At 41.6% G+C, this 27905-nt stretch overlaps 1 protein-coding gene across 2 annotated transcripts; it reads right to left on the minus strand.

Annotated features, from left to right (window-relative positions):
• Positions 1 to 204: 204 nt before the first annotated feature.
• Positions 205 to 26680, minus strand: SULT4A1 (sulfotransferase family 4A member 1). 2 transcript variants are annotated; one of them, XR_008431221.1, is made up of 8 exons: positions 26379 to 26680; positions 10490 to 10620; positions 9012 to 9092; positions 8781 to 8907; positions 6722 to 6816; positions 5168 to 5306; positions 3478 to 3607; positions 1775 to 1861 (listed from the first exon to the last, which is right to left on the minus strand). XR_008431221.1 is itself a non-coding variant. In XM_053944155.1 (7 exons), the coding sequence occupies exons 1-7, from the start codon at positions 26545 to 26547 to the stop codon at positions 1749 to 1751; spliced, it is 855 nt and encodes a 284-aa protein (XP_053800130.1). In that variant the 5' UTR covers positions 26548 to 26680; the 3' UTR covers positions 205 to 1748. The 2 variants fall into 2 exon arrangements, 1 of the variants encoding a protein (XP_053800130.1); XM_053944155.1 differs by lacking the exon at positions 3478 to 3607 and having other exon boundaries at positions 205 to 1861.
• Between the last annotated feature and the right edge of the window lie 1225 nt (positions 26681 to 27905).

The raw sequence follows: 27905 nt of genomic DNA on the forward strand, positions 1-27905 counted from the left end.
CTCAGGATTAAGTGATTTAAGTAGATTTTTTTGTGCTAATGAAATTTTCTTCTGACTCTAATCTGCAGAAACTGTGGGGGAATTTTGGCTTCCTCTGTAGCAAGAGGAAATTCTCCTTCTCCCATGTTCCTGCAGTTTGTTGTAGTTTGTCTGCAAAGACCACCTGGCCTGAGTGGGAGGTGTAGAAAATGAGCAGCCACAATGCACAGAACACATCTTTTATTCAGTAAGCAAGCAAACACAGAAGTATAATGTGTAGTGCTTAATATTCATACAGTACTAAAAATATAAAAATAGAAATAAAATTTCACTGAAAGCATTTTCACTCACAAATATACAAGGAAAAGTGCTGTCAAGCCACATCATGCTACACCACTTGCCAGTGCTGAACTGACAGTTTCCCAACAGAACTGAAACACTAAAAACTAGTCCTTCCTCACAGTTTTTGGTGAGCCTGAACATTTGACTAGAAAAAATGGGCCTCCTGCAGCTGGGAACCTAAAAAGCATAGATGTCATTACATAATGGAAGAATAAAATAATTTGGGAGAGTCCTGTAGTGATAGTAGCCTGCTTCAGGCTGTTTGCGTAGAGACCAAAAAAAGATAAGATAAATAAACTTGAATCCTGATTATAATCCAGATCAGTCATGGCTAACAATTCCTGGAACTTATTGTGCATGGATATTTGTGCAATACTCCCACCTGCTGGCATAGCCATCAACTCTCTTCCTCGGGTGCTGCAGTTCCCTTTGCCTGCTTTACACTGGCACAGATCTTCCCCTTAGGTCTGCTGGAGTCCAGGAGAACAACCCATAAACAGAGCTAAATGCCCTCAACTTTTGGTGGAACTGGAGCTTTTCCAGCACCTTAACTTCTGGGGCTGTCCCTAAAGGGAGAAATTCACACAGCAAAGTGACATAGGTTGGCGACTGGTTCTTCAGCAAAGTCCCTGCACCAGATTCCGGGCTTTTAAGGCCCATTTTGAGGGAGTGACCTAGAGCTGAAGGCTTAAGAATCTTCTAAGATCTGCCGTCCCTGGGCAAGGAGCTGAACTGCCTCTATCAGGAAGCCAGCTCTGAGCTGTGTCCATAAAGGCATGGTGGGATTTGGGATCAGGCTGACAATCACAGCTGTAAACCAGAACAAGCCCGGTCTCCCAGAGTGTGCCAGTGCACAGAACCTGCTCAAATCACACAGATAAGGGTGTGCAGAACCTAATGTGAACCCCACTTGGATAAGTTCCTATTTTGGAATGGGATTTATTTATACTTGGTTATACCTGCTATAAAAATAAATGTGACGATTAACCCCTGAGATCATTCTAACATACTGTTTTGGCCTGTTACTCGTTTCCCTCAGAAATAAATTTTTATTTGGTTTACGGATGTTTATTTAGGTTCTAGTGACAAGCTTTTGTAAAACACAATAAATAATCAATGTAGGGCTGAAAAGGTGTACATTCTAGTTGCATATATGATACATACCTTATACATATATAATACATTCCACAACAGCTGAATGTTCTAGTTTTGTCTGGGAAGTTCTTGCTGTGGACAAAGGACTTTAATGCTAGAAAATAAACAGCTGTTTGGGATCAAAGATAATTGCATCTGATATGGTTTACTTAGATTGTTTTTCTTTCTTTAAATCTTATTACACATAATAGCTACAGTAGCTTGTCCAGCAGGTAATAAATGAATGCATAAAGAACTTCTAGCTATATCTGGATATCATATGCATGCATTTTTTATAAATAAAAATCAAATGTGAGGTCACATTTTCCCATCTTCTGTTTATAAACTAAATCAAATTTCTCATTCATTGAAACAGTGAAGATGTCTTTCCATAGCCCAACTCGTCCTGAAACACAGAGAAAGAACACAAGTCAGAGAGTGGATGTAACAGAATACCAAATACCTACAGTCTAATTGTGCTGGGCACCAAGTATCAGCTGCGAGATTCTGATCAGTCTGGGCTTTCTCTGAAAGCTTAATGAGACCTAAAGCTGTTCATTGTCTCACCCAGTTACTCTGGCACTACCCTTGCAATGCCTTTAAATAAAACACGTCTTCAGCTGCACCAGCCCAGTGTTACACAGGAGGAATACAGATTTGTCTGGGACTTTACTCTGGACTTAACCAAAAATAAACACAGATTTTGGGTTGGCTGTTCACTTAAATGTGGATTTCTTCTTTCAGTGCAAGCTGTGGCTGTTTAGTAATTCCAACAGCTAACAACACATTTCAAAATCACCGTGCCTCCAGCACCTGCTGCTTAGATAACTATCCAAAAGGTACAGAGAATGTGGGGCATAAAACTGACTATTGGAGTGTAATATTTTCATTGCTAATTTCTATTATTTTGTGTCTAGAGATAAGTCCAACAGATGAATTTCCATTTCTCAACATGGAGAGATTTGTTTGTTAAATACGAGTTTCCATCTCTGAAAGAGAACAAGTGCAATGTACTCAATGGCACTCAGTGCCACTGACATTTTAATTTTGAACACGAGGAATAGGAAGATTTGGGGGATGCAATAGGGACACTGAACATCTTCCTCATATGAATTAATCTATGGAACCCAACCAATAACATAACATAATCTGGTGACCCTGCTGAACCTACCAGCCAAAGGCAGCAGCCCCCTTAACAAGTGTTTCAATACAGCCCAAAATATATTTAATTCAATGTCAGCCAGGGTTACTTGTGGCTGAATAAGCCCCATGGAATAACCAGACTGAGAGGCCCAATTCTCTTCTCATTTATGCTGGAGATAAAGACAAAATCCAGACTTGTTCAACTGGAAGAAATGAAAGGAGAATTGAGACTGTGCTACCAGAGTTTAATCATAACTGCAAGAACAAAGCTACTTGCAGGGAGCTTAATTATGCATTTGATGCATAAGAAGAATACCCATTTAATTCAATTACCATTGCTTTTATGCAGAAACTTTGTAATTGAGACCAAAGACAAAACTGTCTGAAACATCTACATATTACTTATTAATCTTATGGCATAGCATGTGTGTAAAGGGCCATTTTATGAAATCAGGGCTTTTTTATAATTCCTGAAAGTATGAAAGGGTGCTGGTTCTTTTCAGGATCCAAAGACCAAAATAACCTGACACTGAAAATGCCATTTATTGTTTTCACCAAATTTCTCATATATTTTTTAAAAAATAAATTAATGCTTACAATCATAACATCTGATACTAACTTAAATCATGCTCTGGCAACTATAACAGCAAAAAATACAGCATGAAAACACAAAATCCTGTATTTACCATTCAATAATGAATATTTTCTTCCTCTGCTCAGTAAAAAAAAAAAAAAAATCCTTTTATTTCTGAGTCTCCCTAAAAACACATATGGACAAATGACAAGTTTTACAAATGACATACATACACAGTGGATTATTTGTAACCATTATTTTCTTTTTTACCATATCAATTGATAGTTTGTCAAAAAGTCACCCACCTGGTTTATGATTTGAATCATGCAACTGCATAAATTATGATGTGATAAGAGTCAAATACAAGTAACATATCTAATCATTGTTCTGCTTTCACAGCAGTTCAGGGTTATCTTCAGAGTAAAGATCAATGTGCTAAAAGAAAAAAAAATATGAAGAACTAAAATAAAGCAAAATAATAAATTAAATGCAACTAATGACAAATTAAAATATTTGAAAGTAATTACAATCAGCTGTCATGTCATTGCCACCATTCTTTGTCACAGAAACAAACAGAGAAGGAACAAAGCACTGCTAATGAAGCTACATTCTGGGGTAACAAAATATTGTAAAAGCCAAAGACAACAAAAAAAAAGAAATTCAAAATAAGGATATTTATACTAAAAAGCACACAGTGAACAAATGACAAAGTATCACATTAACTGCTGTAGCTCCCTTCCTTCTCTATTACAACATGAAGGCTTATTTATGAAACACTTGTAGACAGTAAAAATAAGAGACTATGTGAGGGCCAACAAGGAGAACACAATCCTGCTGTTTGCAAAGCCTTGCATCCACATGAGTGCTTTATCCAAGGACTTTGGGATGTCCCAACCAAACATGTGATAATTGAATAAATAACCAGCTAATACAGAATTAATAGTCAAGAGGGATTGGTAATATTTGGCATTTTCATCAGAGATTTGAAAATAATTATAAAAATTGCACCTGGTATAATTTGAAGATCACATGAAGGCTGGCTGAAAGTGGTAATATGGAAAGGGCTCCTACAGACAGAAATGTAAGACCAAAGTATTCCTGTCATAATCCCTGAGTAAGGGACAACAACCTGCAAATCGATTCCTCTGAGAAACTTTGTGGTCATGATAAACATGTGCTTCATGTGTGATGCTGTATCATAAAGTGCTACCACCAGTGCCTTGGTGGAAAACAAGGCAAAGGTCCAAATAGAACTGGATTAAATTAGTGTATGAAGTGATTTTATGTTTGGGTAAGACATAAGTAGGGGCAACATAGGAACTGACCATCTTGACCTGGTTCCTTCATTTTTAAAAGTGATGTAGAGCAGCCCACAGAAAATAATTTGAGGGAGCCTAAGTTCACTCTTATGCTTCTCAAAGGCAACTTTCTTATCAAAGGACAGATGTATCAACAGATCACATGGCACCGTCAGGCTCCTAGAGAAAGAATCTCACCAGAATAAACATCTGGAAGATAAACACATTTTAAACAGCTGAGGTAGGAAATGAAAATAAAAAGCTTATAAGGGAAGCTTTGGTTCCTTGTCATTTTATGCCTTCCATATGAGAAATATCTGCTATTCTAGAAAACCTAATCTACTTAAACCCCAGGGCTCAGGCCAGGATAAACTGTGTGACATGGTGTGGGCTTTGGCATATCAGAGGTCAGAAGGAGCAGCGCAGAGTTCTCAGCACAAAGAGCTGAATCCATCGAAGTGAGACAAAGACTCTCTGATGGAGTGGTCTGATATTACCCTGTTCATCTTGGATTCTTCCATAATTTTCAGTCACTTCTACCGAATCTGATTGCAAAACAACCCAGCCATCAAATTGCACCAACAGTCAGCTCCCTCCCATCCTTTACATGGCAATAATATTTTAACAACATCTAACACACCCTAGGGGTTACTTGCAACTTCTCCAAGAAGAGTTTTGCTGTGGGTTTTAAACATACCCCTGCCAACAGGAAGAGCCTCTGCATTACAGCACTGATCAATGAGTTGATGGCAGTGCTCCACCATAGATTCCAACTGTGCTTTGTCATAAGAAACTCCTAAGAACCTCACCAGCTGCTCAACCATTGTCGCTAGGTCCTGCAAGACAGCATTTAAAACCTGGGTTATTTCACAATAATTAAAATCACATTTTTATTGAGCTTAAATATTGCAAAGTAAGTTATATCCCGCTGAGTGTGAAAAATACAAGTGCAGAAGTTGTAGAAATACCATTGCCTTGAAGTTTTGTCCCATTCCAATTTGCTGAAAAGAAACACATTCTGAGTAATTAGAGTAAGATAGGCTGGCAGAAAGCATGGCCATGTAACCTTCAGATGCTGGAACAGGGAACAACTGAAAAGTAGTTGTGATGCTTCCCACTTCAGGGAACACCCCACTCTTAACTGATCCCTTTGGAACACTAGTGCATTTCAGAGGATTTAAAAGTTACTTTGATTTTGACCTTAGTCAAATAAATGACTAAAAATGTTAGGAGAGCCTTTCTTCCTTTACCAGCTTCTGGGACTGCATTCATGTAGATGGGAAGGATCTGGGGAATTGGCCTCTGAGAACACCGTTAATTCACATCTCCAGAATTCCAGGGTTCCTCAGTATGAGTTGCAAGGACAAAATAGTAATATTTATTAGGAAGCAGAAGGATGCTGTGATACCACCAGCTGGTGACCATAGCTAGGAATACATTAATTACTCAAAACCATGGAATTTAAATGATTTACACTAAACTTTATTTACTCTGATTGTATTACACCTTCTTGTAGAATGCCACTCTATCAGAAAGCTCAGTAAAGCTGAAATTATCATTTACCCAGCTTTATTGAGTCTTGTCCTGATTTCCTCTTCTTACAACTTTGGAAACAGGAGCTGGGTTTTTCCTATGTTTGCATTAGTTTTCCAGTCTAATAAACATTCTGAAGTATTTTCATTAGTTGTCAAAAAGATATTACTGCAATAAGAAATATGTAGTAGTTCCACTAGATTTCTGATTTAAGTGGATTTATTAGCCAGCATACTGTAAGGACTCAATAATTATATCTACCTTACGCTACATGATCATACCTTCATTGTTTTCAGATTTGTTTCACAGAAACCAGTAAGAACAACCAAATAATTCCAATAAATGACAAATACAAAGGACAAAATAGTGATTATATATTTTTTTTTCCTAATTGATACAGCACATAGAGCAAGACATTTCTTTTAAATGAATGCCCAGGGCTGAGTGTAGCAAGTACCGAACAGTTTCACATCACTACCTTCTGTGCAAGTAGTTCAGTGCCTATACATGCAGGCAGACTCCCCAGTAAATTAATATGGATATGAAAATGCCTAAAGTCCATAGAAGCTACTGAATTTTTAAAGCCAGTGCTTTAAAAATGGTATCAGGCATTAGGGAGCCAAAATATGGACATAAGAATGTAATTTTGTGCTTTATGTATTTTAAAAACTAGGGTGCTAGATGTGATAAAAACACCATTTTGCTACATCTAACCTACCTTATGCATATCTTCATACTTGAGAAAAAGTACATTGGCATCCATGTGGTGTTCCCAAAACTCTTGCACATGTTCAAACCACGAACCATATCCTACTGCAAAAACATTATGATTGCATGAGGAAAATGAACACTTTGGTTATTAAGCTGTATTCAAAAAGGAAAAAAAAAAAAAAAAAGAAAAATGAAATAACTGGAGTGATTCATAGCCCCAGGAGAGCAGTGTCTCATTTTGACCCATGTAATGGGAGACCTAACCCTGCCCCCAAAACTTTACTGATTTGTTTTCCAGTTTTCTGATTAAGTCCACGTTTGCACTGATTTCAGTCAATCTATGTGTCTCTACCAGAGGTTCAGCCACTGGTACTTGGTATTTACAACCTCAAGAATCTCTTTTGTTGCCAGTATTAGAAGACAAGCCCACGAGCAATGCATTCTGCATTTTTCTCTGTTACCAGTGACAAATTGTCACAAAGTGCTTCACATAATCAAGGTAGGAGTTAGGCAAATAAGGAGTTTCTCAATTCTTCCCTAATTTTTTCTTGGTCAATTTTATCTTTTTGGTAAAGCAGCTATAGAAAAATTATAAAACAAACTTCTTAGGTTTGTATTTTGAAGCCACCTTTTCTCTTTGAAAAAGAATTGTTTCATTCTGGTAACTGGAACACTGACGTATTACCTTCATGCATCCATTTCTTATGGAATGGGAATAACAAAAATGGAACCTCAGTGCCTTTATGAAAATTGAAAATTGATCAGTTGAATAAAATTGTTTTCCTATGAAACTGATTTCTTTGTCCATTGGACACGTTCAAGTTGCCAGGATTCTGTTGAGATGTAAACATGCAGCTGAATGCTAAATTTCCTGTGCATTACAAACCTCCCATTTGTACAGTTATGGCAAAAAATACTGTAATAATGGCAAATATGGCAAATAATACTGTAAGGCAAATATTTACAGCAGCACGGAACATGCGGCTGCTACAAGATAAAGAGACAAGTAACTCTTGGGATACTTACATGGAAAAGAGTGCCCAACCTTTCTATCTTAGAAGACCTTCTAATGTGTCTTTCTTATGTCTCTGGTCTAGAAGTTCCTGATCAGGAGCTACAGGCAAACATTCCATTCCCAGGGAATGCAAATGGAAAACTGAAGGTGGGCTGGAATGGGAGGAGAGCATTAATCCTGCTCAAGCTTGCAAGATAAGGAGCAGCAAAGGTTTTTTAAGGCCTGTTAAATAACCTCCATTGGTAGGCTTTACTTTTTTCTTCCCTTTGGTATTACACATCTCCTTCAGGATCAGCTCCCCTAAATTCCAGGTTTGCTGCTCTGGATCTAGAGAAGATCCTGCTCTCAGAGCTCAAGGTACCTGGTGAATTCTTAGTGTCACATTAAGGTATCAGAGGAGATATTGCAGAGAAATAAAAGCCAGGAGGAGTTTTTGTCTTGTTTAGCTAGAGAGTGTGGCAATCCCTTGGTTATTGCAGTCTCCTCACAGAGCTGCATTTTTCAGGCAGCAACAGCCTGCAGCTGCCTTCTCATGGGGTCTCACTTGAGCTAACTGGTGCACTCTAGATAAGGCCCATGCAAACTGGAGAATTTTGTGTTAATTTCCAAGGTATGAACCTTGAGTTTTTGGCTGAAATTTAAATATTAAAGGAATTACCAGGAAAATAACCCCAAACCTGAGGACCAGAAATACTCCTGAGAAGTAGCTGATAGTGAGGCATAACTGAAATCAAATGATGCTGGGAGTATTCACCCCTTTTTAGGAGTTACCTGGCAGCTTGCAAACTGAATTTCAGAAGAGTACACCAGAGTTTTGCTCTGCTTCAGGTGGAAAACTGCTGTACCCAGGGGGTCAAATACTGTAAGGCAAATATTTACAAAAAGCACAGCTCATAGTTTGCATGGACAAATCTCAATCCCCACAGCACTATCCGCAGCAACCTCCTTGCTGTATATGCAAAACAAATGCACCTTTATCCAGTTCACTTCTGTACTTGCAGAAGGAATGCAGAGATGAAAATAAATGTGTGCAGAGAGAACAGCTCCTTACACTTGTCATTCATAAACCTTCTGCAGAACTCCTGGAACGTTCCTCTGTAGCTCATGGTCCTTAGGGAGCGGTGGAACTGGTAATAAGACACCACCAGGTCTTTGGGGTTTCGAGCCATGTATATTACCTGTGATGGGGGGAAAATCATCTTGTTGAAAGCTTTTTCCTCATCCCAAAGTACTCACACAACTGCTGCCAGCAGAGTTAAAACAAACACGAGCTCATTTTCACCTTTGAGTTGCCGTTGTGGAGGTCCGAAGGCAAAAACCGGTAGGGCAGGTGGCTTTTGATGAGGCGAGGGGACGTCAGCTCCTAAAATAAAGCAGAGAATTGTTTCCTATTGAGCACTACTTCAGGGCACATTCTGAGCTGGCCTGAACCGTCACACTTGAGGCCCTCTACTACACTGACTTCTGTTCACAAATTCGCTTCCTAAAATTAACAGGAGTCTGGGACTCAAAATCAGGTCAGGGGGGTTACATCTGGTTTTTAAATATCAAAAGGTTGGATAATGTGTTGGGGATTTTGTCATATTGGGGTGTAATCCCTTTTGTTTTCAAAGTAGGTCCATTTGCAGGACCTTATCAGAAAGAAAATATCACCATTGAAGGTTCTTAATATCAAACTCACTTTATTTCCAGTGATGCCTCCACTAAAACACCTTGAAAAATACTAGAAGTTCTGAAAATATGACCCCTAACTTCTTCCAAATTTAACCTTGCATTTTATTTTATCCTCAGAATTAGGCCCAAAGGTTTATGAGTGCGTGAACATCTTTTAAACAATATTTTTTCTGTAATTTGATACAAAATTGTCTCATGACACGAATCATGCTCTGCTATTAAAAATGGAATAAATCCATATTGAATCAAGCTTCTAGCACATGTATAATCTCAAACTAAACTTCTTACTACTGCCACCACTTTTTTGCAGCAGGGTAGCACTGAGGTCTCGCTGGATTAGGCATCACAGATGAAAAAGAAGAGCAATCTCTGACCTCTAAATACTCTCAGCCTAAAGTAGGCTGAGGCTGCAGTTGTCATTGACCACAAGCAGCTTAATTCTATCCCTGCCAGCCTCAGCTTGCTCAGCCCAAGCAGCACTGCAGCTGTTACAGGATGGCCCTGTATAGTTTTCCTAATAATTCCAAGACGTGCCTCTGTCAGAAGTGGTTGCAGCAAGGACAAGATCACACTCATGTGCCTTGCAGCTGGACTTCAAGGGACTCTTAATAGTGTGAAATTTCATGCAGGATATTCTAGATCCCTCAAACTACATCCTACAGTGTCTGTAGAGAGCCAGGATCTGTGGATCTAAAGATTGAGATGTGTAAATTCGGAGCAGTGGGAATACAGATACATGGATATCTGCATTTTTGGTTACTTTTTCACAATTTCAGGGAAGGAATCAAAGCAAATTTGCCTCATTTGGCCAGCTCTTATTTACGTAGGCAAAAGAGGCCTGGAACCTTGATTCAGAAAACCCACTGCCATGATATTTAGAACATGGAGACACATTTAAAGTATTAAACAGAACACAGTGAAGCTTAATAAATGCCATTTAAAATAACCTATTAACACTTTGAATCATTGCAACATTCTGGACAAGTCCACTGACATGAAGGACACAGGATGAAATGAAGCGATAAACATGGAATTGAGAATAAAGACACCCAAATGCTGGAAGACTTTCTTTGCAATAAATTGTACCTTGATGATGTCCAGACCGGGCTGAGGGTACTCTAGGACTGGAAGTTGCTCATCTATATTCATTAGTCCAATCTCATCTGGATCAGCTCCCTGACTCACTAGATACACCACTTCCTGCAGCAAGCCTGTGCCTGCACAAACCAAACAATGAGAGAGAACAGACTGTATTACAGTTCTTATCTAAACACAGCCATATGAAGGGACACCTAAACAGGGAAATAATGGCAACTTTTGTCCTCAACAGTCTGCTGTGAGCTAAGTCTATTACTACTGTTTTAATGTAGTGTGGCAGCTGTCTTGGTTTTATTTTAAATACATGCAGATCTTTCATGCAAAAGACCTGAGATTTTTTTCTTCAGTAACAATTTAAATACACTTCTGTCTCCAAATCACTTATCTGGTGAATTGCAAAGCATTTAACAAAAGGTTTTACCTCTGTAAACGTTACTTGGCAAAACACTATTTCCACTTTAGAAACTAAAAAATGAGGTGAACAGAGGTCATCCAAGTTCACAAAATGCATAAGTGGCTGTGCTGAGAGACCTTTATTCTAAATTACAGGCAAGGCCCCCATTATGCAATGATTTGGGACTCTATTTATGCCTCCAGGTTATGGAGTGGATAAAGCCCCAAGCACATTCATGCACAGTGAGTAAGGCACGAGCTTTAGAAACCTCAGTTATGCATCTCTCCCCAATCTGAGAACATTTACAAAGCAGCCATTAGATATCATGGCCAGTGACTGCACTTTGGAAAATTGGTAGGTACTTCAATTAGACCTTTGGACAGGAAAACCATTTCAAAATTACTTTACCTTCAGGCAGGTAGGGAACCCTCAGAACAGAAATATTTGACAGAGGGTTATGAAGAGAAAGGCTCTTGGTGAGATGGAGGAACAGAATGGGGAGAGATCACAGTGAGCCAGGGGAGGGACCTCACAGTTTAGGCGAAAAGTCCCAAGGGTGTGGGACACCCTGGAAACTGCAAAACACAGACCCATCATTTAACCCATTATTAATTATTTATTGTGAGCAGTAAGGGAAATGAGACCAGGATTTATGCACTCTCTCGTGTTGCCTAAAGGAGCAAGTAATGGTTCCAGAGCTGGTTACAAAGCCCAGGCCTGCTCCTGCATCCCAGTGCTTGGAATAAAGAGCTGTAAACTCTGGGATCATGACCATTTGAACTTGGAAATAATCTGTGCGTTTGCAAGTCACTTGTAACAGTCACTAGTTAATTCATGTTAACTAACAAGACAGTACACACAAACAGGCACCTTTGTACCAATCCTGTATATTGCTCCAACACAAAAAAAAAACCCAAACAAACAAACAAAAAAAATCTACTGTATCTTTATTCTGGTTATTTTTTAATCTGAGACAGAAACAGTTAAATGAAGCCGATGGTTGGAGTGAACACAGCCTGGATATAATGTGAAAGAACCCACACCTCCAAGAATTGTCTTGGATAGCAAGCACTTCAAAATTCCACTGTTCCCTTACTGATTGATGGGTAAATTTAAAAGGTTTGGGACAGGAGAAAAAAAAAAATACGCTTTTATATTATCATCACCCACAGAGACAGCCATCACACACTTAATACACACTTGCCCCCAAGGCTGTACACTCTGCATTCTTAAGTTCAAACATATATTTTATGCATTAAAATTAACATTCAAGCAGTACTTTAGTATCAGTGCTTGTGACTCTGAATGAGCACAACCCTTGTTCTCATTAAACATTTATTCTCACCGGAAACATCCTGGTTCTCCATAATTTATTTCAGTATTTCCAATTCCACCTGCAAAGAGAAATGCTATCATAGCAGCCCTGTTTCCCTGAAAGAAAAAGAAATAACTCTATGGGGATACACATAAACTATTTTTTCATTGCTCAGCTGATCTCCAGGCGGAAAGCTGCCATCTCTATTGCTTCTGAATACAGAAGGGCTGCAGGGGTGAGGCAGAACCACACTCTCCACAAAGTCCACAAAGTTAAAAGTGAGGACAGGGAGCACAGCCCCCATGGGGAGCACCCCTTACCTGGCTCTGCCCAGACCTGTGGCTGTGCACCAGACTTGGCTTGATTATGTCAAATTCATGGAGAACTGCAGAGGTGGGAAATTACATATTTCCCATCCAAAGTGGGAGTTTAGATGGAGACTCAAAAGTCTCCATCTAAAAGTGTTTCTACCAAAACCGGTGACACGCTGAAAGAGAAATGCCGGGACTATCCAGTAGCTGGAATTTCTCCTCCCTACACCTGCGGTAGGATCACTGATCTCAAATTCCCTCAGCCATGAACTTTGTGCTAGTTTTCTCTTTTGTCAGTAACTGTGTTTTTTCCCTGATTTTTCTTTTAGCCTGATTTTTTCCCACATTAGCACTCAAGTTACTGTGCTTTGGAATTTCAGAGTCTTAATGCAATTGAAAACTAGGAAATTAACTTTTGAGGGAACGGTGTTTTTTTTTTAACTTGTCACCCTTAGTCAATTATTATTTACCACACACACACACATATTCCAAAAGCTCCACATAAAAAATTTATCATTAACCTGGTTTCCTGTTTAAAAGAACAAATTAAAACATCACATGCTTAAGTAAAAAAAAAAAAAAATCTAAAAGCTTTTATATGTATAATTAGACAGTAATGACTTTCTCACATCTCTACTAGGACTAAAACTAACTCAAATTAAATGTATCAGAGCTTAATGTTCTTTTGGTTTAGGAAGGATGACTTAATCTAGCAACAGGCAGCCCAAATTTCAGACCTGGCTGCTAGGGCAACATCTTCAACCTTGGGAACACCAGCTGGCTGAAAAGCCAAAAAAAGTGGGATACTGTGCCTATCCACAAGATGAAAAGCCCAAGCTTAGACCTGGGATAGCAGAATTTATTAAAATGCCATGGTATGATAGGATGTGAGTCTTCTGCTGCATCCCCATCTGTGTGTAACACATACAGAAATCTGCCATTTGATCCAGCTGACTTAGTGATGCAAGAACCATCATTTTATGGATGGAAAGTAGAGTAAATTCCTGAAAGTGAGATTATCAAAGGAGATGATGTGAATAACACCGGCAATCCCAATCTATCACAAAACCTGGCCAGATCTAAATGTCACAGAGACTTTCTAAGAAAAAGGAAAACTATGATACCTGTTGGACAGAAGAAAAAGGTGAGGTAAGCTAAATAAAAAAAAGAAAATAAAATTGTGCAGAGCATCTCTCTGTATTCCCTAGATTTCTGACCCTGCCGAGGCAATGGATGTTGTGTGTCCCCAGTATCTTCACTGCTTCATCCCTGTGCTTCTGAACACCTGTACAGGTACATGCACATCTCACTTGGGATGGTACAGAAGGTACACAATAGGACAATAGGACAATCACTGAAAAACAGGATTAACTGCCAGCCTTTGGACATGAGGCACCGAATGCCACATTAATAAGTTCCCAGCAATTTTATCCTTTCTTCTTTAATCTGCAGCATTTCATTGAGGAGGAAGGCTGCTCACCCTGCTACTTCTAAGGTCCTATTGCCAAAACAGACATGGAATTCATGAACACTTATCCAATTCCAGCTAAAATGCAGGCAGTCAGCATCTGAGGAACTTCAGTGCAAAGTACCTGAGAAATGCTCTTCCTGACAAACTCCTCTGCTATGTCAAAAAACACCTCAGGAAAACAGAGTGTTCCAGTTTACCACACAATATCTGGAAAGAGAAGGGGTGGGAAACAGCTGTGAGAAGCTACTGCCTGCCAGAATCTGCAGGTGTCTTTAGGAGATCTTTTTAAATTATCTGTGAGCCTGGATTTCTACCCTGCATAATGGGAGCGTGCTGGTGGGGATGCACTGTGCTTCCCTGGGCTACCTAATGAAGCACAGGAACCAGGACTCATTAAAAATCCCACCACGCCCCAGCAGTCCCTGTGACTGGGAACTCTTCCTTTGTGCCCTTTCCATGGCCAATGCCTCCAGCAGCAAGAGCAAAGTCAGACCAGGGCCACTCTGCCTCTGCTCCTCAGGAGCTGCTGCAGCAGCAACCAGGCAGCACAGCGAGACAGACACGACTTAGAAACACCACAGCTGCTCCTTCTGCTTTCTGTGTGTTAGATGTCTGCCAATGTCAAATTTAGTCACTGTTGAAGGGAGAAATATTCTCTAGAGCAGATGTCCTCTGGCTTCTCTTAACTCTTTCTGGCCACTGGCACTCCTGCAAAGTCACCCGATATCATAGATGTGTTCAAAGGGAAGTGGCAGATATAAATCCACAAGATTTCCGGTGAAATTTCACTTCTCTATGTGGTTTCTAAGGTAATTTCTTTCAGTTCCTCCTCTCTTATCAGCTAAGACAAGACAAACCTGCAGCCCAAGGATGCAAAGGCCTTGGTATATTCCCTTTATTCGCTCCTTGTATGGAAACCACATGGAAAATTAAAATAAAGAAATACTAATGCTAGTAATCTAGCAACCCCAATTAGCTGTACTTTGTTTGATCTGCCAGTGCTTGACCAAATTTTGGCTAATCCAGTGCAGCAGATCCATTATGACTCATAACTTCTTTATAGCATTGGTAGATGTAAGTGCTCATTAAAAATGAGGGCTGCCAAAGCTGCCAGACTGGTCTGCAAGTACTGTAGAGCAGAGCCTCACACCATTGTTTTAATTGCCTGCAAGCTCATTCCCCTTGGTCAATTGCAGTGTATGCTGAAGTTCTCCTACTCATTGAAATTCCACCTGGCTTATGAATAGAGGTTTTCATTAACAACTGTGGTTTTAAAAATAAAAATAATGTATATACCTTGATACCATATTTTCCAATTCTTCTGTTTTCCTAAATGAGACTGGGTATTCAGAATAAAGACTGAAATTGTGAAGTTATATTGCCACACTATTTTTTTTGACTGACCAATTAAATATTTATCAGAGGGCCCAATTTTCAGAAAGGACTGAATATTCATCCTTTAAGACTAATGCCCCCCTTATATGGCCTAAGTGCCACATAGTCAATAGTGACCCATCAAGGGAGTCTGGGATACAAGGAACCTGAATTCAGACCTTCTAAGAGTAAAGAGGAAAACTCAAGTAAGACTGGATTTATAAGAAGTTAAATACACAATTTCCAGCACCATTCAGTAAGCACAGTATTAGATTTTTAGACTTCCTAAGCCATTTCTTTTTTTGCTTGCAGCTACCAGCTTTTAAACCAAAACCAAAGGGCTAAATTCTGCAGACATGGGCCCATTAATTCTGAGTTGTGTTTTGAGTATGTTTTGCCAGAGGCTATAAACAGCACACTATGAAAACCCTATTCTATTTAGGAGGAAAACCTACTTTCTGTTTGGTAAAAATGCTGTCACTGAACTGTTTGCACACATATATTATCCACAGAATTATTGCTATTGTGTCCGATTTTGCTTTAGTATCCTAAAGCACTCCTTTAATGAACCGGTTACAAAGCAGAGCTATTTTTGGCTAATGCATTAATACTATTTTTTTAAAAAGTGGCCTGAGTCGTGATTCTCCCTTACATTAGCACACTAACTACTCAACAGAGGACAGGATGAGAAGTGGACATCGACCACAGAGTGTGTGGGACCTGGCACTGACAGCTGGGACAGCCCCCCTCCCACACAGCGAGGGTGCCCACATCAAACACCGGCCTGGAGAAAAGCCTCTCCTTTGGAGCATGCTGGATCCTAAAACTATAGTAACACTAGTAAATAAAACACACCAGGACATGTTCTCTGGGAGATCTGTGGCACAGCCAAACCCACACCCACAGAGATTGATTCACTGAAGAAGAGATTCATCTGTTTCTTGCTGGCAGAAGTCTCTTGCTGAGGAGAGCTGGGGCAAAAAGCCTTTCTTCTCTATCCTTGTTAATAATCCACAACACCCTCATGTGCTCTGCAGCAAGGGCTGGGTAAGTAGCATCCTAACAACTCTAAGAACTCTGAGTCAGGTCCATAGATCTATTGTCAAAGACATCAACAGGCCAAAAGTTTGCCTTAATTTGCCTTCTGATTGAAGAGTCAGGATTTGTGCCTTCAAGCTTGTCTCGACATCCATGACTTCATCATATCTAGGTGTCCTGGATTTTGTCACAGGTCCTTCAGAGACAGCTGCTACTGGCTGGTTACAGACATCTCTTGGTATCAGATATTCAAAGGGAAAATGGTTTTACTCTTCTCTTGAAGCTTTAGCTGCGATGTCCATATCTGGATGCTCATCCTGTCTTGTACCAGGTGTCAACACTAATGGAGTAAATTCACACAAACTGCTCCAATCCACCCAAAATTAGATCTGCCAAATCAGCTGAAGGAGTTTCTATTTTTGGCATCAACTCCTGTAGCACATTTTGCGTGGGACAAACCAGAATGCATCCACACAAAATACTCTGTGCGTTATTTTTCTACCAGGAATGATGAACAGCAGGCTAAGGGCACTAACAATCCTGCTGTAGCACAGGCACCTTTAAAAGCAGATGTCTGCCCATATCCTTGGGTTAATTTTTCTGCCAGTTTCTACTCACCAACCAAACACACTCCTATGGTAAAAGAGAGCACAACATCTATCAGGCTAAACCAAAAAGCCATAACATACAACATGCGGGAACACAAAAATAACAGATAAGCCTGCTTGCTCTGACAGAATGACATTTCTTCTCCCCCTTTCCACATCTATTCAAGGCTGACCAGGTCTAAAGCCAGGCCAGCACAGTAAGTTGTTACCTCAGTTGTAGCCTGCCCTCCTCCATGCATCCTCCAGCAGCTCTATTCTCCCATCTTTTTAGAGCCCACATCAAAAAACATGCTTAAATTGCATAATACATTACCCCAGCAGGAGCTCACAATCTCCAGCTGAAAGTCTTCCCACTGTGCCTAATTTCCCTTTGTTTTCACACACTGAACCAAGGACAACAATGCAGGAAAGAACTTTGCTGTGATGACAAGTCACTGGGTTTTAAAATCACGCTCAAGGACTTCATTGCATCAAAAAGAGCTGCACAGTTACCCTTAGCTCCATTGATTTCTAGGACAACTCTATCACTCTGTGTTCTGTTCTACAATCATAATATGGTCTGTGGGTAAATGCAGAGTTTCACAGTGAGCTCTGCTGACTGAGATAGGATCAGAATTCAGGAAACAACAGGGCACCCCTATCAGGCACTCGTGTTCAGGTAGATCTCATACCCTTGGCTGTGAACATACTCCTCTCCCCACAAAATAATGTCAGAAGATGTCTGTCACCACTCAAAAGGCAATTCTCCGCCTCAGCTTCAACCTCTTCCAGGTAAATTGTTAGGCAAAACCTGCCTACACATTAATGTGCATTGGACATACTAGGTGGTTAAGTTTCAGGAGTGCAGCACAGCAATAATATAATGTGAAACAACTGCAGGTGCCGATTATACATTAAAAAAACCACAACTTGTCCAGTCAGCTATTGCTTGTCTAAGGTCAGGGAGTAAAGCATTTTGACCCACACAAAATCTTACTCAAGTTATAGCTGCACTAACCAGAACCATTCTTCTCAAGGTACCTATGTCCCCCATCATTGAGCTGGACTGCAGTTTTATGCCAGCTACAGCCCTTTCCATTGCTGCTCTTCAGACTCAGAAATGGAAAGAAATCTGTTTGGGATTTCTTTCTTTTGGGATCAGCCAACCAATATCATCATGGGTTTGATGCCTAAAGATTTTAGCTTATATTTTTCATATATTCATAGATAGACAGATATTCATAGATTTGTGGACTGATAATACATGGTTATATAGCTCCTGGTATGTTTCCTACCCTTTCTCTTAGATTTTAGAGTAATAAGCTAATAAGCTAATAGAGTAATAAGCTAATCTTCTAACACATTCCTGAGAGACTGGTTTTCAAGTAGAGAACCTTCAAGGACATTTTGTTTTCCAACCAGAATCTGAGAAGACACAACAAGAAACAGGGTAAAGAATCGCCTAGACCAACTCTAATGGGGCAGAACCTGGGGGAAAACTACCTAACCAACTGCTCTTCTAATTGGACAATATTTGTTAGATATGATCATTTGTGAAACTTATAAAAATTGTGGAAATCTGATGCTGGGTGTACTCATAACCAAGGGGGAACCTGGAAGCTTCCAATAAAGACCTGCTTTTTTATCTTACCATTTTAATACTGTTACAAGGCTTTTCCCTTTCAGGCAACAGGGTTTACAGTGTTGCAGCAAAATGGTTGAAGAGAAGGCACTTTTTCTGACAGAAAGCACTGGTGACGCCATATAAGCACTGACATTGATCATTACTAATGTGCATTTCAGCTCTGCATGCAAAGAGCAATCCAGCTTCAGCAATGCCTGCAGCTGTTCTGTGCTGCTTTGGCAATCCTGACCAGCAGTGCATAGGCTTTGAACTGCATGGTTAAGCTGTGTTTCTCATGGCCTTGCATCAACAGGTGGCCAAGAGCACCTGGGCTGTGCCAGCCATGGTGTGGCAGCAGGGCCAGGGCAGTGACTGTCCCTGTGCTGGCACTGCTGGGGCCACACCTCAGATCCTGGGGCACTTCTGGGAACCTCAGGACGAGAAAGACAAGAAGGGGCTGGAGCGTGTCCAGAGAATGGAACGGAGCTGGGGAAGGGGCTGGAGCACCAGGAGGGGGTGAGGGAGCTGTGGGGGCTCAGCCTGGAGAAAAGGAGGCTCAGGGGGGACCTTGTGGCTCTGCACAACTCCCTGAGAGGAAAAAAATAAATATGGTAGGTGACATCTGTTTGCCCATGAGAACGGCTTACCATTATATATGAAAACTTCTGGTAGAGAAGAAACACATCCAATAGAAAACATAGACAAGAAGATTATATGATTTATCCCAGGTCACAGAATCTGCAGCCACAAAGTCACATTGCATGCCTAGTGTCCCAAAGCTTGCATCACTTCTAAAGCAGCATTTTTGGGACAAAACAGGGGGTTGTTCCTTCCCTTCAGCATGGGTGTATGAGTCCCTACTGTACCAAACAAGAGAAAGCCTTCGTTTAATAAGACTGCATAATAAGAATAAAAAATTAAGCATTTTGCTTCATTAATATCTTTACTGTGACAAATGAACATTAACATGAAATGAGAATGACTGGCTGGTGGGTTTGGCTGATCTACATAATTTTCTAATTCTTTAGTCTTTGAGGTCATTATCATTTAATACAATCAATAATGATTTCAGAATACACTTTTTACCCAGGGTAAAACCTTTTTTCTTTTTTTTTTCTCTATGCCTGTTTACAAAAAAAAAAAAAAAAAAGCAAGTTGAGTTTTGTACTACTTAAGAGCAGGGAAGTAATTATGCTACATTTCAAAAGACCCAGCAGAACCTATTAGATAACTGGAGAATTCTTCATCTTCTGAACCATTTGTTCTGCCCCTAGTAACATCTCTTCACTGGTTTGATAGAAGGGTCATGAGAGAAACACTGCTATCTAGATAAAAAAAGGAGTTTCCCTTAACCTCAGATCTTTTTTTCTCTGCTCTTATTTCAAGTTTGAGACATACAAGGACCTATTCAATTCTACTCACATTGAAATCAAGTTGAATGCATCAGTGGCAAACTTAACATTGTCTTCAATTACTTTTTTTTTGATCGTTTTATTTATAATTTCTTTGCCTAGCAGCATTTAAGAGTGAGTCAATACCTGAAGGTATTTTGAGTTATATATGAATAAAAAGATACACCCATTTCAGAAGGACCTTCAAAGCACAGGAACCCAGTGGCTCTAATTCCCGGAAGTATTAATGTACAGAAGTCACTTTCTGCACCTGAATGGTCCTCAATGGAGTGAATTTAGGCTGTGGAGTATTTACTCTTCTCAGGGGTGGAAAGAAGATTATTTGAGTAATCAGGAACATTAAACCAAATAGATCTGATTTCTATCAAAGATTCAAATATAGACCCTGTCCATCAGGCCCTAAAGAGACAGCTCAAAAAGCATATCTCTATCACACAATGCAGTTTGCTCTTTTCTTCCTGTTTGAAAAAGAATTCCATTCATTCTGGCCAGTTGGTATGGGAATTGATGCACATTCATCTGTCATTAAAACAGAACAATAGCTGAGCTTTTTACATTGCTTAAAGAAACCAAATAACTGTGATGTTACTGTCAGAGATAAAAAGTTACATGCTCTATTCTGATTTTAAAGATATCAACTCGTTCATCCAGATTCATGAAATTAACAGAGGATTCTCATCATTCCATGTCACAGAGCATAATATTGCTTCAAAAACCAGAGGTGAAAGAAAAAGAATCCCAAATGTATTTTGTGTAAAAATTTGATTTTTAAGCCAGCCTCATGATTTCTTGAGGCATGCCTCTGGGCCAGTAATATTTGCATTAATTCTCTAAATGAAAATTATTTAAGCCCAAGGCAACAAAATTCTGCAGAGGTTATAGCACTATAAATCCAGCACTGCAGAATCTGGTTCTTTTTGCAACTGCAAAGCTGTTGTTTAAAATAATGCCAAAAAAACTGCTGGGAGAAGTTCCATATGAGAACATTGGAAATTAAGGCAATTAATTTAACACATGTGGATGCTTGTGTCCCCCAAGGAGCCTTTGCTACAAAGGCCACTCAGACCTGCCATTAGGAGGGAAACCTCTGCAATCCACCGCAGCTGCCACCCATTCCTCTGCCAGCTCCCAGACGAGCCTCCACGGCTCATGAACATCCTTGGGCAACCCTTCAGCCTGATTCTCCTCTCAGTTATGACTGTGCAAATCAGGACTGACTGTCAGTAGTGTTCAACCTGTGCCCATCTGGGTATCTGCAGCCACAGAAACTTAGTCAAGCAATAATATTCTGTGTATTGAGTAATAAGACTGTTCCTGTGAAGTACAGTAATACCAATATCACCTGGAAATATAACCTCATTGCCAGGAGATTTTTACAGTTTGTGGAAAACATGAAAAGTAGGATTGAACAAGATAAACAAAGGAAGATTTTGGCATACTTACTCGGTACATTTTCTTTGTAACGTATTTTTTCTTTACTCAAGATTTTGCCAATCTATTTTATAACATGGTCCCACAGTCAGCTAAGGCTCATTGGAAGGAGAAGAAACAAGAGGTCAAAGATAAGAAATCCTTAAACCAACTTCATATCCAAAGGAAAAGCACGTATGTCTACATCTTCAATGATTCAAGCCTTTCTTTGCCTTAAGTGCAGCAACTTTTGAGTGCCAAGTCTAATAAAAAAATATTTAGATGTTGATGACCTGAAGTCTATTACTTTTACTTGGGAATCAAAGAGGGAAACTGCTGGTTATATTGTACCCTGGTTATATTATATCCCACAGTTTAACAGTTGTCACTGTCATAGCTGTAATGGTCAATGTATCCAACAACTCTTTCTCCATAACAGAAGAAAACCCCAGGGCACACAGAGTCCCCGCATGGGAAGAACATAACAGGGATTACGGGATGAGGGAAATGGGCCATGGAAGAATGCAGAGAGACTGTAAGAGAGAGGAAGGACAGAGCTCCTCCATCAGCCAGGACAGGGACTGGCACATCCTGGTGACCCAGCACGAGGGAGTATTGGACTCAGGGTGCTAGAAATAGGAGGATAAAAGAGCTGTGCACACAGTGGGAGAGACACACAGAACAGGAGGAGAACAGAGAACCGCCCGTGCACACAATGCACTGCCAGAGGCATGACCTGTACACACAGAACCTCTCAAATTACGAAATGGACAACTCAAACTGACTTTCCCTGGTTCATTTAACGTAACAGCAGAGGTGAATGTGAAAGAATTTCAAAGAGGAGAACTCAGTAAACGCACGCACATGAAAGCTGTCCTTGGAATGACCCACAAACTCACTGCTGGCACTTCATTAAGGCAAAGGTCTAGAGCCATCATATTCTCTAGCAGCCAAAGGGTAGTTACAAAAATCCAGTGCTACAAGGGAAATTGAGAATCTATAGAAAGACACCCCCAGACAGGTAAGGACATAGGCAACACTTGCTCTTTTGACCTGTTGTCTGGCACCAAATCCAAGCTCTCATGAACCAGCTGGACTTGAAGCTGATATTTGCTTGACAATTGACATTTTTTCACACAGAACTCTAAAAACTTATTTGGCAAAATTATCACCATGGGAGAGAGATCTTCATTATTAATGTAAACAGCTCACTTTCTCAAATTACCAGTTTTGCAAAAGGCATGAACATGTGGGTTTTGACTCAAGAATGCGAAGTACACATCCATTTAGAACACACACGAGATGGTATGAAGGGAGCTGCTGTGCACCACTTCTGAGTAAGGACATGGACAGATCATATCCAGTCAGGGTGACACTGTAAGACACAATAAAACACTGAGTGAACCCGAACTAAACACTACACTTTAAAGACTGATTTAATACCTCTGAAATCACTGATGTTTGCAAACAGCTAACCTGACTCTCAGCACGGTGACTGAGGGAATAGCATGGAGAAGTTTATTCTGTAGCTTAAGTTCACAGACAAGAGTTTTAATTTTCAAGTAGGGTACAGGAAATCCACAGGATGAGAGGGTTCCACTCAAGTTGTGGCAGAGGCACAGTGCTCCCTATAAACAGTGCCTCTGTATCTCATCTGTGGTGTGAGCTCCAATCATTTAACACTATAGAGAACGGCATTCTGGTTTACATTTTCTCCTGCAAATCTGTGCGTCCCACTCAGCCTGCCCGCTCTACACTACAAAATTATGTGGAAGATGAAACTTTAGACTTCATTTCTTCAGTAGCACACCTGATTTTAAATTATGTATCATGATAAAAAAGGTTTTCTATAATTACAGTACTCCTATATGCACATAGACACACATCCATATATCTGAGTCTCTGGGTTTTAGGCATAAAGTTTCTCATAGTCTAGAAGCTCCCAAAAGCTGTTACCATTGATTGGGCACAGGTGTTAAGAATAATTAAAGATATAAGGGATATAATTATTCAGCCATCCATCAGTGGAAATCACATTAAAGCAGAGTCGCTTTCCATTAGGCTTATTACATTACTGCCAGTAAGGCCACTGATACATTTGATTTTCCACCATTATTGGAACAGCTTCTTCCTGGGTCACTCCCAATTTACCAATAACTGTAACTATTTCCAAGCACCACCTCCATTTCACATGTTTGGAGCTGCATTGGCTATTCCTGCAGTGTATTGTGTCTTCCAAATGGCTTCCAGACCACTTTACCAGTCCCCGGGACAGCTGAAGCACTCCTGGCCACTTGTGGATTTTCTTTGCCAAATAAGCCACCATATGGTCAAGAGCTACTGCTGGAGCCTTCTGCTTGCAGCCACAGGCTCTGGCCTCTCACACATCCAGCAAACAGACTTTTTTGGGTATTTTCCACAATTTGAGCAGATGAAGAGCTGCTGCTACACTGAACAAAGCTGCTTTCCATAGGAACAAGAAAAAAGTTTTCTGTTGGACCTAGCAACATAGGTGCATTTTTCTTTCTTGAAGTATTGCTCAAACACAATTTATTCACAGAAACTAGGTAAGTGGTCCCAGCTGTATTCTACCTCTAAATATTACCAGAACAAGCCGAACCATTTCACCTCAAATCATTACACTTTGTGCATGAAATCTGTTTTGTGAACCTACATTTTTCATTAGAGCAACATCATGAAAATTCTGATTAGGTCCAGTAAACAGAAAAATCTTTGTCAACACTACTGAGAAGCAGCAAGATGAAGTTGTAGTTTGGGTAATGGCCTTCTGGATTTAATTCCTGGCTTTGCTATAGACTTTCTGCATGACCTTGGCTAAATCAGTGGGAACCATCCTACGGAAGCCCAGTTTCTGCTGCCATGCCTATCCCTAGCCAGCGCCCCTCTGAAGCCCTAAATAAGCTGTAAGCCACAGAGGAGCAGCTGACAAAACAAGCTTCCAAGGGTCTTGGTAAACTTTGGGCTACAGGAAGGTAGAGCTTGAAGATGCTAGTATTGCTCATTCTCTCAACAAGGACATCAGATTACTCACCACCCAAGCATTCTCTTTCCTGGCAAATAAAACCCTATTTTGATGTCAAGGCTGCTCCTCCAACTCATCCACACAATACTGCACCTTCAGTTTCGGTGCCCCATTTCTCACCCATCTTCTCCTTCTCCCAGTGACTGCCAGTAAACCCTCTTGTAGCATGTCCATTTCTAAGTGGGCAGTTCCCTGTCACTGGGGCCCCAAAAGATCTAATATTATGTTTCTATATGCACAAACCAGCAAATTAAATATGATTATGCAAGCTAGCTTTCCACAGCCAACTGTCTAGCCATCAAAACTAAGCTACTGCCAGCTGTGATATTGTGGCTGGCTGAGATTGGCTGAGGATATTTAACAAGACACCACTATGAAAATGGGGTGCAATTCTAACACAGAAACATTGTTGCCTCAGATTCTCAAAACTGAAATCTTAAATCACAAAGAATTTAAGTGTGTTGGTGTTGCATGCACTGTATAAATCTTGAAGAAGACAGTTTAAAAGAACAATTTAAATGTAGCTGTCTACTCTAATACTAGTATTTTGAGGGCCATCCATCTACATATTTTTTCTTATCTAATGTGTTATCTATCAAGCTCTTGCCAGTCTTTAAGAGCAGTTAGTAACAAAATATCAAAAAAAAATTTACAGACAAATGCTTGAAACTGGGAAACTGCTTGAGAAATGATAAAAACATAATAGATGCCATATCATGGAAATGTGCGTGCTTGAAGCAGCACACCAGGAAATTGAAAAGCATTAGCCATTCACACAACAAACAATGAAGTAAGTCAGAAACCTACAATACTGAAACATGGTTTTACAAGGGCATTTACATCTGTTATATCCAGTGGATTTTGGATTTCTTAGAAAAGGATCATCTCATTGTCAGGGAAAAAGTCACTCAAGAATGCACTCACAGAAGAGTTTATCTGATTTTATCCGGTGGGGTACAAAGCTCCTATATTGTCTATCTTTTTGCAGGCAGCACTACATCCATGGTAATTCTCTTTAAATATTTTTGCTTGGAAAGTGAGAGGATAAAAAAATCAAGAAATATGGCATTACAAGCAGACACCCTAACGGTGTGCAGCAGCCAAGGGATGCATTTGCTGGACAAAACATTCACTTGTACTGTGAACAGGAGGCTCTTCTGTGATTCAGACAGTGCAGCAAGAACCTACTTGGAGCACATGCTCTCCCAAAAGGATCTGGGCAGCCGACTCGGGAGTGCAGCACGGAGGGAAGGCTGTGGAGCAGACACCGAACCTGTGCATCACAGCAGACACTCGCAGCGATGCCACAGCCCTTCCCCATTCGACATCTTTGCTGAGCGAGATTTCCCTTGCCCGGAGCAGCACCGTCATACTCCGGCGGTTCGGGATCATCGAGGCGGGGTCACCGGGGCAGCGCTGGGCGCCCACGTGTACCCACCCTCCGTGGGTCCCCCACAGGGCCCCCGAACCCCCTCCTTGCCCGGTAGAGGCTCTCAACTCTGCAGAGCTGCGGGGACTGCCGGGCGCAGAGCACCACACCTGGCCACAGGGCACCATCCTCGGACACAATCCACAGATCCAGGACACAATCTCTGGATCCAGAACACCATCCCTGGATACAGGGTACCATCCTTGGACACAGGGCACTGCACCATGCCCGGCCTCAGGGCCCCATCCCCGGATACAGGGTACCATCCTTGGATACAGAGCACCATCCCCGGGCTCACACCCGCCCGGGGACGACGGGCTCAGACCTCGCCCCACATCCCGCGGGGGCCGCTGGGGCACCTCTAGCCCCCGCTCCCGGCCTCGGCCGCCCGGTGAGAGAGGAGAGGAGGAAGAGAAGGAGGAGGAGGAGCCACCCCACCAGCCGCGGCAGCCCCGGCCCGCCCGCCTACCTGATTTGGGATAGGTGACAATCCAGACGTCGCTGTCCCTCACCGGGAAATTGGCGATCTCCTCCATCTTCCCGCGGCAGAAGGGAGGCAGCCGCACCCCATTGTACTCAAAGTACTTGCTCTCAAACTCGCATGGCGTGCTGGGGGTCTCGGCCTCGCTCTCCGCCATCCTCTTCCCTGCGGGCCGCGGGGGAGGCCGAGGTGCGCGGGCCGCGGGCGCTCCGGCGGCAGGGAGGGAGGGAGGGAGGGAGGGATGGACGTGGGGAGGGAGGAAGGGAAGGGAAGGAAAGGGAAGGGAAGGGAGGGGAGGGGAGGGAAGGGAAGGGAAGGGAAGGGAAGGGGCGGGCGAGCGGCAGGCGCGGCAGCCCCGGCCCCCGGAAAAGCCCCACGCACGGCGGGCGGGGGCTCAGCGCACGGTGATGTCATTGCGGGGCAGCCGCGGCCGCGGCCGGGCCGGCAGTGGAGGGGATGGATGGATGGATGGATGGATGGATGGATGGATGGATGGATGGATGGATGGATGGATGGATGGATGGATGGATGGATGGATGGATGGATGGATGGATGGATGGATGGATGGATGGATGGACGGACGGATGGATGCCCTGCCGGCCCCACCTCCCCACTCTTCTCCGGACACGGTCGCTGCGGAGGCAGCGGGAGTGGAGGCAGGACCTGCCTCCATCCCTGTTTCCACCCAGCCCGCGGCGGTGCGGGCGCTGTGGCAGTGCCAAGGCCTCGGAGAGGGCAGGTGGGAGGCTGGGGAGTACAGGGGAGAGGGATGAGCCGCAGCCGCCAAGTGAACCGGGGGCTCTTTCTCGCCCTTGCACAGAGACAACATAGATTATTTGCTCCTTGCACTACTTCCGTTTAAGCCGGCCCCTGCTTTCCACACAGGATACTCTTCATCCTGGCTCACTCATCCCAAACTCTTGGATGCCACCTCTGTGTATCCGGGCGGGTAACAGCTTTCATTACAGCCTAGGGCATCGTTCAGATGGGGCTCAGACCTCAGCACTCAGCGGTACCCAACGCACCTAATCTCCCTTAAAATGTGTTTGTGCTACCAAAAGAAAGAGGCCAGTGTGGCTGCCTGGTCTGGCATGAATGAAAAGCCAGCAGTATTTCAACAGGATTAAGATTTCCCTTAGTTCTGGAAGCATCAGTGAAGAACTTTGGTTTAGTTTACTCTTACTTGTCTTATAACAGCTGCTTTATTTTTAATTATGTATAGCGCTAAAACACAACAGAAATTCTTTAAAAGCTTCAAACCATCTGTAGCAAATTCATACATTTGAAAGAAATAAAATAAGCATATAAAGTAGAAGCAAAGTAAGGGAAGAAGATACAGTTGCTTGGACAATACATGTCTAAGTACTAGAGAGTAAATTAAAACAGCTAATTTCAATTGAGTTTTCTAAATTGTGGAGTTTGTGTGTCTTGTCAAACTCTCTCTTCTACAGAAGCAACGTCAGGAAAAGTAGCAGCTCAAATGGCTGAGCAGTAACTGCTTTCAGGCTTTGTAGA

The sequence above is a fragment of the Vidua chalybeata genome, chromosome 5 (genome assembly GCF_026979565.1).
Source record: "Vidua chalybeata isolate OUT-0048 chromosome 5, bVidCha1 merged haplotype, whole genome shotgun sequence".
NCBI lineage: Eukaryota > Metazoa > Chordata > Aves > Passeriformes > Viduidae > Vidua > Vidua chalybeata.